This window comes from Hyla sarda, chromosome 2 (genome assembly GCF_029499605.1).
Source record: "Hyla sarda isolate aHylSar1 chromosome 2, aHylSar1.hap1, whole genome shotgun sequence".
In the NCBI taxonomy this organism is placed as follows: Eukaryota; Metazoa; Chordata; class Amphibia; order Anura; family Hylidae; genus Hyla; species Hyla sarda.
The window spans coordinates 437898721-437914873 of NC_079190.1; the positions used below are offsets into that span (position 1 = coordinate 437898721).

A 16153-nucleotide genomic window follows, 5' to 3' on the forward strand; every position below is an offset into this window, starting at 1 on the left:
CTGCTGCTCCTGTTTCCCCCACCGATCCTGAGGGGACCCCTGCCGACGCCAATCTCCACTCCGATCGTCGTCCCGATCACCGCCCAGCAGGTCCGTGATTGATCGGTCGTTCCGACCGATCAATCACGTGATCGTGAGGCGACACCCATGCCACCTCACTCCTGCTGGGTATGGGTGAATGGGGCTGCCTCAGACAGCCCCATTCACCCTTTTTTTCCAGGGCACCAGGTGACCAGAGACCCGATTGATCAGGAATAGCGGAAAATCGCAGGTCTGAATTGACCGGCGATTTGCCGTGATCACCAACATGGGGGGTCTCAGGACCCCCCTGGGCGATATGCCGGGATGGCTGCTGATAGATAGCAGCAGTCATCCCGTTCCGATCACTGTGTCCGGAGACACGGTGATCCAGGAAAGCTGCGCCGTAAATGTACAGCGCTGTGCGCTAAGTACTTCTTAGCAGCGCCGTACAGCGCATGTCCTTAAGGGGCTAAACTTTCATAAATCCGCAGCAATCTGTCTGGATTCCATAAAAAATTTTTGTTTATTCCATAAACAAAAGTGTCACTGCAATGTTTCTGCCAGCTTACCTGGCCTTTCTCAAGCTGAGCTTGAGAAAGGTCAGGTGAGCTGATTGTAACGTTGCTGTGACACTTTTGTTTATGGAATAAACTTAACGTTTTTATGGAATCCAGAGTGCTGCGGATTTATGAAAGTTTTGAACACCATATGGACCCTTGACCAAGGTCTGGCTCTGCGTGCACAACTTCTTATTTTTCACATTGGATTGTGCCACTTGCCTATTGTTTCTACCTTGTCCTTACTGCTATGTCATAATGTAGAGCTGGTAATAGCTCACTGGACTAAACAGGCTGGCACTGTGCTGGGAGATGATTTGAAGTACACTACTATAAATAGCATGTGGAGGGAAAAAGAGTTACTGACACACTGGCTTTGCAACATTCTATGTGAGCAGAAATTAACAACAGCGGCAGCACAACAAGGAAGGGGTTACACTAAGCACTGTCGCTGAGATAAGAGGAAAGCTGAGTTACCTTTCAGAAACAGTGACCATTCTCTGGAGGATGAGACAGGCTCATAGATTGCAGGTACACAGCCGTGTGGTGGCCCAGAACAAGATGGTGTGTCCCTGTACTTCTCCTGCCCTGTCAGGCAGAGCCTATCCATGTCCCCAGGGCCCCCTTTATGTATTATCCCCAATGTACATATGTTGTATATTAAAATGTACTGTTTCTTTAATAGCTGTTACCATGTGATTGTTATCCAGAAGGCACTAGTGACCAGGTGACCCCCCTGGCGACCTATGGGCTCCTTGAACAGCCCCTATAAAACCCAGGGGAGGGGCTGCAATCTCTCGCTTAGCTCATTGCTGTTCCTGCTGAGGTCCAGTGCAGTCATCTCAGAGTGTGTCCAGAGCATTGGAGGCCTCAAGCCTAAAGTCTGCAACCACAAGCCAGCTCAAGTCAGCTCAAAGTCATCTTCATGTCCATTGTCAAGGCAATCAAGTCAAGTCTTCTATATAATCACCGTGGCCTGCACTAAAGTGTATCTACATACTGCAAGTCCCAGCAAGCCTGCGAGGTCCCCCTGTGTCACTGGTCACCTCCTTGGGATATTGGCTGTACTGCATAGACTGTGTCATCTGTCTACCCTCAGTAAAGCTACCGTTGTCCGTAACTTGCCCCCCGTGCCTAGCCCTGGGCCAGCGGTATTACCTTCGGGTGGTTAAGGCTAAACCATGCCCTGACATCACGACAAGAAGGGGTTAATAACATCTTCCCTTAGGGCAGATTTTAGGGCTTTTTTCTGAGGTAGGGAAAACATTTTGGTAAATGAAGCACAGGGAAGTTGGAATCACACAGGGAAGTTGCTTGAAGCATTGAATTGTAATAAGAAAAACACATGAAACCAATGTTCTTGTTATGTTGCAGTGTTATGGCTCCACCTCCCTCCATCAAGTCACAGACCCCCACCCAATTTAGGATGACTGAAAGCCCATTGACCACAGAAAACCAACCTGGTCAGTAAATGTTACCCTTAGTAAAATACATCAAACTATTCTGAACATTTGTATCACATATTTCTCTGTCTCTGTCTTGTGTCTCCAGACAACACTGTTAAAGAAGTGAATGGAAAGACGGCCAATACTGTTATACTCGACCTGTTACAGAAGATGATGGCATCTGCAGATACACGTAGGGTTTAATGTTTCCTGTAGTCATAAAAAGGCTGTAAAATCCATGATATTACATACATCCAGCCAAAAATGGAAATTGTTATACTAAATCCAAGAGTGCAGTAGCTGTGAGCAGTTTTATTTTTTAAGTTTATCTGTTCTTAGTACAGATATCTCATCTTCAGAGTCAAGTTTGACTGTCTGACATCTACTATTATCAGTCATATTTCTCATGGGAGTAACGTCTCTGTCACCTGGTCACAGATCAGATCCTCCCACCCCACCTCTCACTTTTTCCTGGCAGTCCATCCTAGTGATAGAATCCGGCTTAATAGACTGCACTTAGGCTCTGATCACATCTGTTTGGGCGTCAACTATTGTAGATTCTTTAATATCAAAAGGCAAAAACATGCACGCAGAGCTATTTTACCTGCCATAATAATGGACACCTCTGTGAAAAGCAACAGACCCCAATGTAAGTCAGTGCAGATCACTGGGCACCAGAGGCGCCTGATGTGCGAGGAATCCAACAGATTTTTGTGGCTTTCATTAAGAACGGGCTGCTCAACATCTTTTAGAGTGTCCCTTTCATAATAAACTTTTGACATGTCACAGTAACATGTCAATAACTTTCATCAGTGAAGTTAAAGTACTCTAGTGCTGGCTATTCCTCCTCCGTTGTGCCCGGGCTGAAAAAGAAAAATTGAAACAAACTTTCACTCACTTTCCTGCATTCCCCCGAGTGCTGCTAAAGCTGACTGGTCCTCCAGTCCCGTCCTCTTCCTTCTTCTGTGTGCATGGAACGTTACACGGCACTCCGCCTATCACTGGCCGCAGAGATGTCCCGCCTCGGCCGGTGATAGGCTGAGCGCCGTGTGACGATCCGTGCACACGGAAGAAGGAAGAAGACGCGACTGGAAGACCCATCAGCTGTAGCAACACTCCGGAGGAATGCAGGAAAGTGAGTGAAAGTTTTTCATTTTTTTTTTCAGCCCAGGCACAACGGAGGAGGAATAGTCGGCACTGGAGTACTCCTTTTAGGCTGTAAAAAACCCCAATGGTTGCCATAATGAACACACACAAAACATCCAGCTGCACGTGCTGTGCCGATTTATCCATACTCAGAACAGCTATAATAAGCAGTATACAGATTTACATCGGAAGTCTATGGGAATTGTAGACCCATAGACTTCCATTGAAGCTGTACATTGCTTAGCGATTTAGAGATCAATGGAGGTCTCAGCACCCGAACAACCTCTTATACAAACCTCTGACAAGCCAAAAGTTTTTTTTATAATTATATGTAAAAATGTGCTATTTGGCCAAGATGCACAATGATGCCATTGTATCACTCAGTGATATGTCATTTACTAAAAATAAATAGAAACCCTGAGAAGCATTTCTCTATGATGACCTCAGAGAGGGAGGAAATAACAACTACAAGAGATTCAAGACATGAGAAACAAGATAGCAACAGTGCCACAGTGTGGATATGTAACATATGGCAGAAAGACTGTTCAGAGTTCTGTTCCTTCAACCCTGTTACTTCAATTAGACATTTATATTAATGGTACAAGGTGCAAGTGGCAGGATTTGTGTCCATGCACAGTTGCTATGCACAAATATATGCAACACAATTGTTAGGCTTTCTTCACACATACTCTTTGAATAGTGCTTTTTGCACAGATAAAAACACTACAAAACCGCATATTATTTTTCCATTATAGTTTAGTGCTTAGTGTACATTGTACCATGCCTTTTTAAATCCCATTGAGAACAATCTGAAGCTGCTAATGCTATTTTCTTCCTTTATAGTTATTAATGGTCAGACACTTGGAGAAAGGGATATTTTGAATAGTATTACAAGAATGCATCTTAAACATTACAATGAAGATGTAAAGAATGCAGAGGTAAGTTATGTATCTGCTGATCTCCAGACACATTTTTATGGTCCTCATAGAATGTAATTTCTTGTGCCCATTCACATGGCACAATTTTTGAGCGCAAGTCTGTTAGAAAATTCTGATGAATCAGCCTAACATTATTTTTTTTCTATCTTTAATCTCACATTGTTTTCAATGAGATTATGCTGCATCGTGCACATAGCAGAACTTAAATGGCGTGGATAGAATATACATGTTTATTCTTTCAGCAGAATCCACTGGACATGCATTGCTGTCAATTTTAGCTGCTTAGGAGAAATTTAGGAACACTGCCCTAGTACCATAAAGGGGTACTCTGGTGGAATTATTTTTTTTTTTTTAATCAACTGGTGCCAGAAAGTTAAACAGATTTGTAAATTACTTCTATTTAAAAATCTTAATCCTTCCAGTACTTATCAGCTCCTGTATGCTCTACAGGAATTTATTTTCTGACTGAACACAGTGCTCTCTGACACCTCCATGTCCATGTCTGGAACTGTCCAGAGCAGCAAGGAGGTTTCCTATGGGGATTTGCTCCTGTTCTGGACAGTTCGACATTGACAGAGGTGTCAGCAGAGAGCACTGTGGTCAAAAAGAAAAGAACTTCCTCTGTAGTATACAGCAGCTGCTAAGTACTGGAATATTAAGATTTTTAATAGAAGTAATTTACAAATTTGTATAACTTTCTGGCACCAGTTGATTTAAAAAAAATAATAATGTTTCCCACTGGAGTACCCTTTTAAACACAGAAACACATAGGGGGACATTTATCAAAAAGGTATTTGGAGCATTGTTTTGCTTACAAAATTCGCACAAAAAGGCTCACTTGTGCCTAAGCACTTTTTTTGGGCGACTTTTGTGGGTAAGCAAAAAGTTACAAACAGCCTTACCTAAGCAAATTTCAGTTTTCACTTTGCAGTGGTCAGGTACAGTGACCCCCCCAACATACGATCAAATCGACATATGATCACATCTCAGAGGCCATCGCATGTCGATGTCAGCATCGACATACGATGCTTTTTTATGTCGGGGCCATCGCATTAAGTGCAATCCGGCAGCGCAAAATGCTTAAGCTGCTGCCGGATAGCAGCTTAATGTTCCCCGTGTGTTGCCCTCCGGGTCCAGCGCTGGTCTTCCGGTGTCTTCTCGGCCCTCTCCGATGACGTCAATACGCTGCTGCGCACGTCATCCAATAGGAATGGCGTACGCAGCGGCGTAATGATGTCGCTACGCAGGCCCAGCAAGGCCTTGCGGAAGACAGCAGAGGACCGGAGAAGACAGCGGAGGACCGGAGAAGACCAGGAGAGCCCAGCGGAGGCCCGGGGTCACCATCGGGAGCGGTCGGAACACCATTACGGGCGGGGACAGGTGAGTACAGCTTCCTATACTTTACATTGCACGAATCCCTCAACATACGATGGATTCGACAAACGATGGCTCGATTGGAACGAATAACCATCGTATGTTGAGGGACCACTGTATTTATGATGTGTGAAAGTCGCACGTAGGCAAAAAAAAAGTTGCAAACCCCTTAAAAAAGTCGCAAGTCTACTCCAGGTCTGACCTGGAGTACAAAACTCCCGTACCTGAGCAAATGTAAAAAGTTGCAAAAAAGTCTCACAAAAGTATCAGCTGCAACTTTTTTGTTTTGCTTATATGCTCCAAATTATCAACCCTCTGTGATAGTATGATAAATATGTAGCACAAAAAAATTACTTCAGAACTTGCTTACCAAAGCAAACAATGATAAATGTCCCCCATAGGGATTAATTTCATAAATAGTGGACATCAAGGTTGGCATAGCTATATGGGCAGCCCTGTGATCAAAGTTGTCAGGGAGGAATGGATAAGCAGCGATGGACGCAGCAAGGATTAAACTGGCGAGTATTGTTTGTTTTTTTAAATCAGAATTGCAAGCATAGGGGGAAATTTAAAATCAATCAGAAAACCCCGGATTTTCTGCTGCAGATTTCAATGTAAACTAAATGACTGAACATAGCGTCAAATCCTGCACATCAAATCTGCGCAGAATACTGTACGTGTGAATAGACTCTTAAAGTGTATTGGTCATCAATTTTTTGGTGTGTAATACACATTTGTTTATGGTGTATTATTTTGTAGGCAGATTGTATATTTTGCGAGTTTGAAGACTTTTTGCCATTTTTCAGTAACAAAATGTTCCGAACGCTGAGGCAGTGAAGTACCCCCTTTAAGGTGTCCATACACTATCAATAACCTTGTTCATCTGACACTTATCTTTCCCATCCTCCCTGTAGGGTGTATGATGCATCATGATCAACTAACCAGCTACTAACTCCTGTATTGAAAGAGGGCTGGCCAAGGCAAAGTTCACATTATTGTGCACAGAAGGAATATATAAGATGTAATCACTATAGAGGCTGAAGACAGAACCATGATTAACTTCAGTGAAAGAAATTCACCAGTGACCATCATGTTCCCTGCATGTAGTAAGCAGACAAACTGATAGACCAAAGGTCCCCAAACCTGTGCCCTGTGTGAGCCACATTAAATTTTTAGTGGTGGCCAGGAGTCACATTAAAAATCAAAAAATGAGGAAGGTATATGAATTTCCAAACATTTGCTGGTCCAAATTTCTCACTAGTATCCCTCCATCTAAGTTGCCATTGTTTAGTGGATAGGATAGTCGTGAAATAATGTAAATTGCTTGTACATATGGTCACAACTCAGGACACATTTGGTGAGCCATACAGCATGAAGTTGCGAGCCACAGGTTGACAAACACTGCCCTAGACCAACTCTATAGTGTTAGGACCCCATCAAACAAGTTTCCATATCAGTTTCCTGGATTCTGTAACCCAGTTATTGCACCGCAGAGACCATTGAGGAAAAACGATATACAGTGCATAGTGAAAGTATTCGCCCCCTTGAACTTTTCGACCTTTTTCCACATTTCAGGCTTCAAACAAAGATATAAAACTGTAATTTTTTGTGACAAAGCAACAAGTGGGGCACAATCATGAAGTGGAATTAAATTTATTGGATATTTCAAACTTTAGCAAATAAAAAACTGAAAAATTGGGCGTGCAAAATTATTTAGCCCCTTTACTTTCAGTGCAGCAAACTCTCTCCAGAAGTTCAGTGAGGAGCTCTGAATGATCCAATGTTGACCTAAATGACTAATGATGATAAATAGAATCCACCTGTGTGTAATAAAGTCTCCGTATAAATGCACCTGCACTGTGATAGTCTCAGAGGTCCATTTAAAGCGCAGAGAGCATCATGAAGAACAAGGAACACACCAGGCAGGTCCGAGATACTGTTGTGGAGAAGATTAAAGCCGAATTTGGATACAAAAAAATTTCCCAAGCTTTAAACATCCCAAGGAGCACGGTGTAAGTGATAATTTTGAAATGGAAGGAGTATCAGACCACTGCAAATCTACGAAGACCAGGCCGTCCCTCTAAACTTTCAGCTCATAGAAAGAGAAGACTGATCAGAGATTCAGCCAAGAGGCCCATGATCACTCTGGATGAACTGCAGAGATTTACAGCTGAGGTGGGAGACTCTGTCCATAGGACAACAATCAGTCATATACTGCACAAATCTGGCCTTTATGGAAGCGTGGCAAGAAGAAGACATTTCTTAAAGATATCCATAAAAAGTGTAGTTTAAAGTTTGCCACAAGCCACCTGGGAGACACACCAAACATGTGGAAGAAGGTGCTCTGGTCAGATGAAACCAAAATCGAACTTTTTGGCAACAATGCAAAACTTTATGTTTAGAGTAAAAGCAATACAGCTCATCACCCTGAACACACCATCCCCACTGTCAAACATGGTGGTGGCAGCATCATGGTTTGGGCCTGCTTTTTTTCAACAGGGACAGGGAAGATTGTTAAAATTGATGGGAAGGTGGATGGAGCCAAATACAGGACCATTCTGGAAGAAAACCTGATGGAGTCTGCAAAAGACCTGAGACTGGGACGGAGATTTGTCTTCCAACAAGACAATGATACAAAACATAAAGCAAAATCTATAATGGAATGGTTCACAAAAACATATCCAGGTGTTAGAATGGCCAAGTCAAAGTCCAGACCTGAATCCAATTGAGAATCTGTGGAAAGAACTGAAAACTGCTGTTCACAAACGCTCTCCATCCAACCTCACTGAGCTCGAGCTGTTTTGCAAGGAGGAATGGGCAAAACTGATAGAGACATATCCCAAGTGACTTACAGCTGTAATCGCAGCAAAAGGTGGCGCTACAAAGTATTAACTTAAGGGGGCTGAATAATTTTGCACGCCCAATTTTTCAGTTTTTTATTAGTTAAAAAAGTTTGAAATATCCAATACATTTCGTTCCACTTCATGATTGTGTTCCACTTGTTGTTGATTCTTCACAAAAAAAATTACAGTTTTATTTCTTTATGTTTGAAGCCTGAAATGTGGCAAAAGGTCGAAAAGTTCAAGGGGGCAGAATACTTTCACTAGAACTGTATAGAGGGCGGCAGGGGCGTTGCTGGGGGTGGGTGGGGGGGTTATTCAGCGGGGCTGTAGCCCCGGGTGTCACACCCATAGCCCCGGGTCTCAGCCCCTTTTTTTTTCTAAATTATTGCCACTGCTGCTTTAAGATAGTGGTGGCTTATGGGAATTGTTGTGACGCAGTGTCAGCCATGCTGTTCTCCTGCTTTCCACACATAGCTGCAGTCTCAGAAGATTTCAGCCTTGGGTGGGCAGGAGAACAGCATCTCACCGCTGTGGACAGACTGCGGAGCGTAGGCAAAAGGCGTGCTCCACAGACCTGCTCCCTTCCACCTATGCTTACACCTATGCTTACATAAACCCGCTGGCCATCTCCCCCCCCCCCCCCGATCACATAGCACTGCCGCATATCTCCTCGTCATCACATAGTCCCGCATATCTCCCCGCCGATCACATAGCCCCACTGCACATTTCCCCACCGCCTCTTCCGCATGCTGGCATTCGCAAAACTTCAACTCCCAGCACGCCCTGACAGTGAGGACACGCTGGGAGTTGAAGATTTGGAACAGCACGGCCAACCCCTGTAACATCTCACCTCCACCTGCTAGCATTAGCAAAACCAGAACTTCCAGCATGCCCTGACAGTGAGGAATGCTGGGAGTTGTATTTTTGCAACAGCTAGGGAGTCATAGGTTGGGCATTGCTGTATCCTGACAAAGCAGTATCAAACCTGTGGCTTCCTAGCATTAGCAAAACTAAAACTCCCAGCATGCCCTGACAGTGAGGACATGCTGGGGGTTGTAGTTTTGCAACAGCTGGGGAGTCATAGGCGCCATAAATGTACAGTGGTGTGCGCACTTACTCGCAGCACCATACATTTACGGTGCATGTCCCTAAGATATTAAAAAAGAAAAAAAGAAAATAAATCACATGAGGTCCCGCATCTATTTGATAACCAGCCAGGTTAAAAGTAAAAAAAAAAAAAAAAAAAAAAAAAAAGTTTAAAAAAAATATAAACTCCTCTCCCCAAATTAAAAATTGTCACCTTTTCCCATTTAAAAAAAAGTAATAAAAATAAAAACACTTCTGGTATCACTGCGTGCATAAATGTCCTATCTTTGAAAATATAATGTTTATTATCATGCGCGATGAACGGAGTAAATGTAAGAAAAAAAAAATCCCAAACTACAGATTATGGCGCAAAAAAAATAAACCCCAACACAGCTCTGTAGGTACAAATATAAGCAAGGTATATGGGTCAGAACATGGAATTGAAACAGTATTTTTTTTTCTTTTTTAGGTTATCAATTTTCTTATAACCATAAAACAAAAACAAAAAATTTTTCAGTTTGGACCCATAGAATAAAGTTTTAACGTATTATAAATTCCAAAAAATTATTGGCCCACAATTCCATATTTTTTTCCAGTTTGCCATACATATAATTTTTTCTGGCTTACTAATGCATCATATAATAAAATAAAGTAAGCCAATAAAAAGTACAACTTGTGCCGCAAAACATAAGCCCTCATACAATCGGACTAAAAGTAAAGTTATTGCTGTCGGAACATCGCTACACACACACAAACGAAAAAGTATATTATTGTGAAAAGGAAAAAACATAAAGGCTATATAAATTGGGTATCGCCATAATCATAACGCCCCACAGAATTAAGATAACATCATTTTTACCGCACGGGGAATACTATTTAAAAAATTACTTTCATTTTCAAAAAGCTGCCTGTAGCAACAAAGATTTACCACTAATAATATAAAGTACAAAATGTCACAAAAAAAGTTATTTGAAATATAAGGTAGAGAAAAAAAAAAACAACCTTAACCCCTTAAGGACCGGGGTTTTTTCCATTTTTGCATTTTCGTTTTTTGCTCCTTGCCTTTAAAAAATCATAACTCTTTCAATTTTGCACCTAAAAATCCATATGATGGCTTATTTTTTGCGCCACCAATTCTAACTTGTAATGACGTCAGTCATTTTGGACAAAAATCTACGGTGAAACGGAAAAAAAATCATTGTGCGACAAAATTGAAAAAAAAACGCAGTTTTGTAACTTTTGGGGCTTCCGTTTCTACGTAGTACATTTTTCGGTAAAAATGACACCTTATGTTTATTCTGTAGGTCCATACGATTAAAATAATCCCCTACTTATATAGGTTTGATTTTGTCGTACTTCTGGGAAAAATCATAACTACATGCAGAAAAATTAATACGTTTAAAATTGTCATCTTCTGACCCCTATAACTTTTTTATTTTTCTGTGTATGGGACGGTATGAGGGCTCATTTTTTGCGCCGTGATCTGAAGTTTTTAACGGTACCATTTTTGCATTGATAGGACTTTTATTCATTTTTAAATGATATAAAAAGTGACCAAAAATGCACTATTTTGGACTTTGGAATTTTTTTGCGAGCACGCCATTGACCTAGCGGTTTAATTAATGATATATTTTTATAACTCGTACATTTCCGCACGCGGTGATACCATATATGTTTATTTTTATTTACACTTTTTTTTTTTATTGGAAAAGGGGGGTGATTCAAACTTTTAATAGGGGAGGAGTTAAATGATCTTTATTCACTTTTTTTTTGCAGTGTTATAGCTCCCATAGGGAGCTATAACACTACACACACTGATCTTCATCATTGATCACTGGTTTCTCATAGGAAACCAGTGATTGACGATTCTGCCACATGACTGCTCATGCCTGGATCTCAGGCACTGAGCAGTCATTCGGCGATCGGACAGCGAGGAGGCAGGTACGGGCCCTCCCGCTGTCCTGTAAGCTGTTCTGGATGCCGCGATTTCGCCGCGGCTATCCCGAACAGCCCACTGAGCTAGCCGGCAACTTTCGCTTTCAGTTTTAGCCGTGCGGCTCAGCTCTGAGCGCGCGGCTAAAGGGTTAATAGCGCGCGGCGCGGCGATCGGCGCTGCGCGCTTTTAGAGACAGGTCCCGGCTTCCCTATGATGCCGGGCCCGCAGTGATATGATGCAGGGTTACTGTGTAACCCCGCATTATATCAGGAGAGAAGGACCAAGGACGTACCTGTAAGTCCTTGGTCCTTAAGGGGTTAACCTCTACGCGTTTCCCCCCAGACTTAGATGAGTGCCGGGGTTCCTCAGGAGGTTTAGACAAAGTGGCAGGTCAGAAAAATAAATATAACAAAATAAACCAAAGAGAGAGGAAGAAACTGTAGACGGGGAATGGGCAACAGACGTTACATAATCACAATCGCCGTCCCACATCTCCCACCTACAGGTGTACATGCGTACTCAATGCATGCTGCAGATTAACCTGTAGATTATTCATAACCCATATATTAGATTTTTGTGAGATTACAGTAATACATAGATACAATTTATGGCTGATGTAACGCAAATAACAGGAAACATAACTGCACATATTGTTTAAATGTCTGCTTCTTGTGCATTATTTTAAGCCAAGCACAGGTGGAAGTACAAAAGACAGGAATTTTTTTTATACTTTATTTTTGGATCTATTCCTAACTTTGCCAAAGGAAAAAAGCTGAATGTGAAATCAGCTTTAAAGTAAAGAATGCAGTGGATAAATATTCTAGACAATTCCCCCAACCATAAGTTTAATGAAAAGTGAAAGCTGGATTGGGGGAAGAGCCACCTCTCAGCCTCTGCTGTCCATATACACTGGTTTATTGTTTGTAATTATAAGTTAAGTCCTTGCTATATTTAAAAATGGAAAATTATATTGGTCATTATATAGTAAAGTGGATGTAAACTATTGTATGAAAGCAAATAACTGAGCCTCTTTTCTTTTAGGTTGAAATATGTGGCCGTGAGCTGGAGCCAAATGAACTGGATAACATAAAAGAACATAAGAGAACAGCAATATCCAAAAGGTTATCTGAAGCAATAAAAAGACAGTCAGAAGCACGTTATATGGGTACAATAAGAGCAAGTGCACAAAACTTATCACAAAATGTTACTTACACTATCTAGAATTTTACTACAAAGCCTTAAAAGGATTGTTCAGCTGTATTTACTGAAAAGAGCAGAAAAACACTGTTGTATAGCTGTTAGGGTATAAAAGCAAATTGTACCTGATGGTCACTAAACTTATGAAAATCTCCTTTCTATTTTTCAGACAAGTGTCAAAAAGGCAAAACGGAGCTACTCAAGTGCCACAGCCTGGCATAACTCCTTGCTCTCCATCTCCCAGCCCCGACCTGACTCAACCACATTGCTGGGAGCTGAGGACAAGAAAGGAAGTGAGCTAGGCTGTGATATTTACGTAGCTCGGTTGTTTCCTTGACATTTTGGTGAGAAATAAAAAAGGGGAATTTATAAGTTTGACAATCATCATCAGCTCCAGAGGATAGGTCATTAATCGTCAGGGTGCCAAAACCCAGCACGCCCCCCAAATCACCTGTTCGGTGCCCTCACTACACAGTAAACAGGCCCAGAAATAGTTGCCACCATTCATATTAGTCAGACACAGAAACAGAGCTGCAGATGCCAGCACATAGATGTTTTTGGGGATAAAATTTACCATGACTTTGTGTTATCAGCTGTGGAGTCAAACTGGTGGTGCTGAGCCACAGAAGCATGCCTCCTTACTACCCCTGTTACTTACTCTCTTAAAGGGGTACTCCGGTGCTTAGACATCTTATCCCCTACCCAAAGGATAGGGGATAAGATGCCTGATCACGGTGGTCCCGCTGCTGGGGACCCCCGTGATCTTGCACGCTGCACCCCGTTTATAATCAGTCCCCGGAGCGTGTTCGCTCTGGGTCTGATTACTGTCGATCACCCCCTCAACCACCCCCTCAATGCAAGCCTATGGGAGGGGGATAGGGGATAAGATGTCTAAGCGCCGGAGTACCCCTTTAACTCCTATGGAACCAGTAAGTAGAGATGAGCAAATTTACAGTGATTCGATTTGTCACGAACTTCTAGGCTCGGCAGTTGATGACTTTAGCCTGCATAAATTAGTTCAGCTTTTAGGTGCTCCGGTGGGCTGGAAAAGGTGGATACAATCCTAGTAGACTCTACCAGTAAGGGTTTACCTAAAGGGAATCTTTTAGCAGCATCAAACCCACTAACCTTTTTATACATGGCAATAGTGCAGGTTATGCTGAATAATGCAGGTTACCTTTTCTGATTCTGTTACACTGTTCCCAAGAAAAATAGATAAATCCAAGTATGCAAATGCTGGTTGTGGAGCACGGGAGGGGGGAGCTGTGCACATTACATTTAGCTTCACCCACACTGTTACCATGTATAAACTGGTGAGTGCGGTGAGGATACTGACAGATACCCTTCTTTCTCCCACCACTTCAGCATTTTGGTCTAGTTAAATAATTACACGGTAATTTGCAAAGTGCTGTTGTTCATCTGTGGTTGTATTTACCTAATTTTAAGACCTTAGGGTGCGTTCACATGCTAGTAACTAGCAGCGGGTTTCCCGCTGTGTGTTACGCTACCATTCATTCGAATGAGTCTGCGGACAGTCCGCAAATCTGACACTATTGCGGACTGTCTGTGGACCCATTCAAATCAATGGTTGCGTAACTCGCAACGGGAAACCCGCTGCTAGTAATAGCATGTGAACACACCCTTATAGGGATAAGATTTTTTTTTATTGTCTTGATACGTAAACCATAGAAATCAGAAGGTGTATTTCTTATGCCTGTGTGTTATGCACAACCTTATAAACTTATAGAAACAATAAAAATTTGTGGAAGTTTTTTGTTTTTAATTAATTACCAGAGCTCAAGAAAACTTATCGGACAATTTCCCCGATAAGAAAATAATAGGGGCATATTAACTTTTGCAAACTACCCATAATATGCATGATAAAAAACTGACTTACATGACTTGCACCATTTTTATTGTGCTTTTTTAGACACTTTTGCACCTCAATCAACAAGGCTTAACATAAAAAAAACCACTTTAAATTAAGCCAATATAGTCTAGTCTTAGGCTAAGTTCAATTTGTTTTTTTGTGGCCCAAGAAAAAAAGCGCAAGAAAAAACGGCACAGCATTTTCTTGTGTTTGGCGTTTTTTTTTCTGGCATTTTTTGCCTTTGTGTGGAAATGGCATTTTTGGCCCCTTTGACGTTTTTTTCCAAAAATTTTGGGTACCAAAAAAAACAAAACAAAAAGGATGCAGTAGTGATGATAAAAAAATTATTTAACGAAATGTATCCATTTTGTGTGTGGGTTTCACTTTTTTTTTCTCAAAATTTTTTTTTTTTTAGGTAGTACTACTCCCAGCATGGAACAGCCTGTTCCATGATGGGAGTAGTAGTACCTGTACTAAAAGACATATCGCCCCAGGTGTCAGACCTGACACCCGATGCAATCGTCCATAATATAGCAGAGATGCAAAGCGGCTCTATACAGCGCTTACATCTCTGCCCTATACTCAGGGCCGCCCAGTGATGTGAATAGAAATTCACATCACTCATTCATATTTACTGCCCAGAGTGGGGATTGGTCGGATGGTGGAAGCCAATCACAGCTCTCAGAGGGAAATATGAATGAGCAACGTTCTATTCATATCACTGGCCCACCGGAGTATAGTGCAGAGATGCGAGCGCTGTAGAGAGCCGTTCCGCATCTCTGCAATAGATAGGACGATTGCAGCGGGTGTCAGGAGTGACACCTGCTGTGATCTGTCCTTAACTGCAGGTACTACTACTTCCAACATGGAGAACTCTGCTCCATGCTGGGAGCTGTAGTACCTGCATTAATAGACAGATCACAGCGAGTGTAACTTCTGACACCTGTTGCGATCTGTCTAGTAATGCAGGTACTACTGCTCCCAGCATTGAGCAAAGTGTACTCCATGTTAGGAGCAGTAGTACCTGCAGTTAAGGAAAGATCCCAGCGGATGTCACTCCTGACACCTGCTGTGATCCTCCTGTATAATGTATAGATGTGGCCGGCCACTCTTCTATGGTACCTGCACTGACATATATACACACCTATTAATATTTCCCACAGAGAGTTGTGATTGGCTGGAACCACCTGGCCAATCACAGCTCTCTGTGGGAAACATGAATAGGTGTATATATACGGCAGTGCAGGGGACATAGAAGAGTGGCCGGCCGCATCTATAAATTATACAAAAGGATCGCAATGACCAGGGCGATCTGTCAATGAGTACTGGTACTACTACTCCCATCATGGAACAATGTGTTCCATGCAGGGAGTAGTAGTACTACCTAAAAAAAGTATTTTAAAAAATTAACACACACACACATTACATTTTTATTATTGTTGGCTACATTTTTAGTGCCCTGCCCGCACACAAATAGATCCCTGTTTTAAAAATGAATAAACATGGTGTAATAAAAAAGATACATTTTGTTAGATACAATATTTTCCATCACTACTATATCTTTTATTTTAGTTTTTTTATTGGTACCCTACGAAATTTTATTAAAAGAGGTATCTCCATCACTTTCTTTGGATCACTAAAGTAAAAAAAATAAAAACCGCCTGCAAAAACGCCAAAGTTAAAACCCACGTCGTTTTTGTTGGCGTTTTTTTACTCCCATAGACTTCTATGGAAAAAAAA

General features: G+C 41.9%; 1 protein-coding gene across 1 annotated transcript in view; it reads left to right on the plus strand.

Moving 5' to 3' along the window:
• Nucleotides 1–13246, plus strand: part of LOC130356971 (uncharacterized) — a 116263-nt gene extending 103017 nt beyond the window's left edge. The window contains exons 16-19 of the mRNA XM_056559199.1: nt 1953–2041; nt 2130–2216; nt 4013–4107; nt 12388–13246. Coding sequence (XP_056415174.1) covers nt 1953–2041; nt 2130–2216; nt 4013–4107; nt 12388–12567 — 451 coding nt within the window. The 3' untranslated portion in view covers nt 12568–13246. The remainder of the gene's footprint in view (nt 1–1952; nt 2042–2129; nt 2217–4012; nt 4108–12387) is intronic.
• The last annotated feature ends 2907 nt before the right edge of the window (nt 13247–16153 follow it).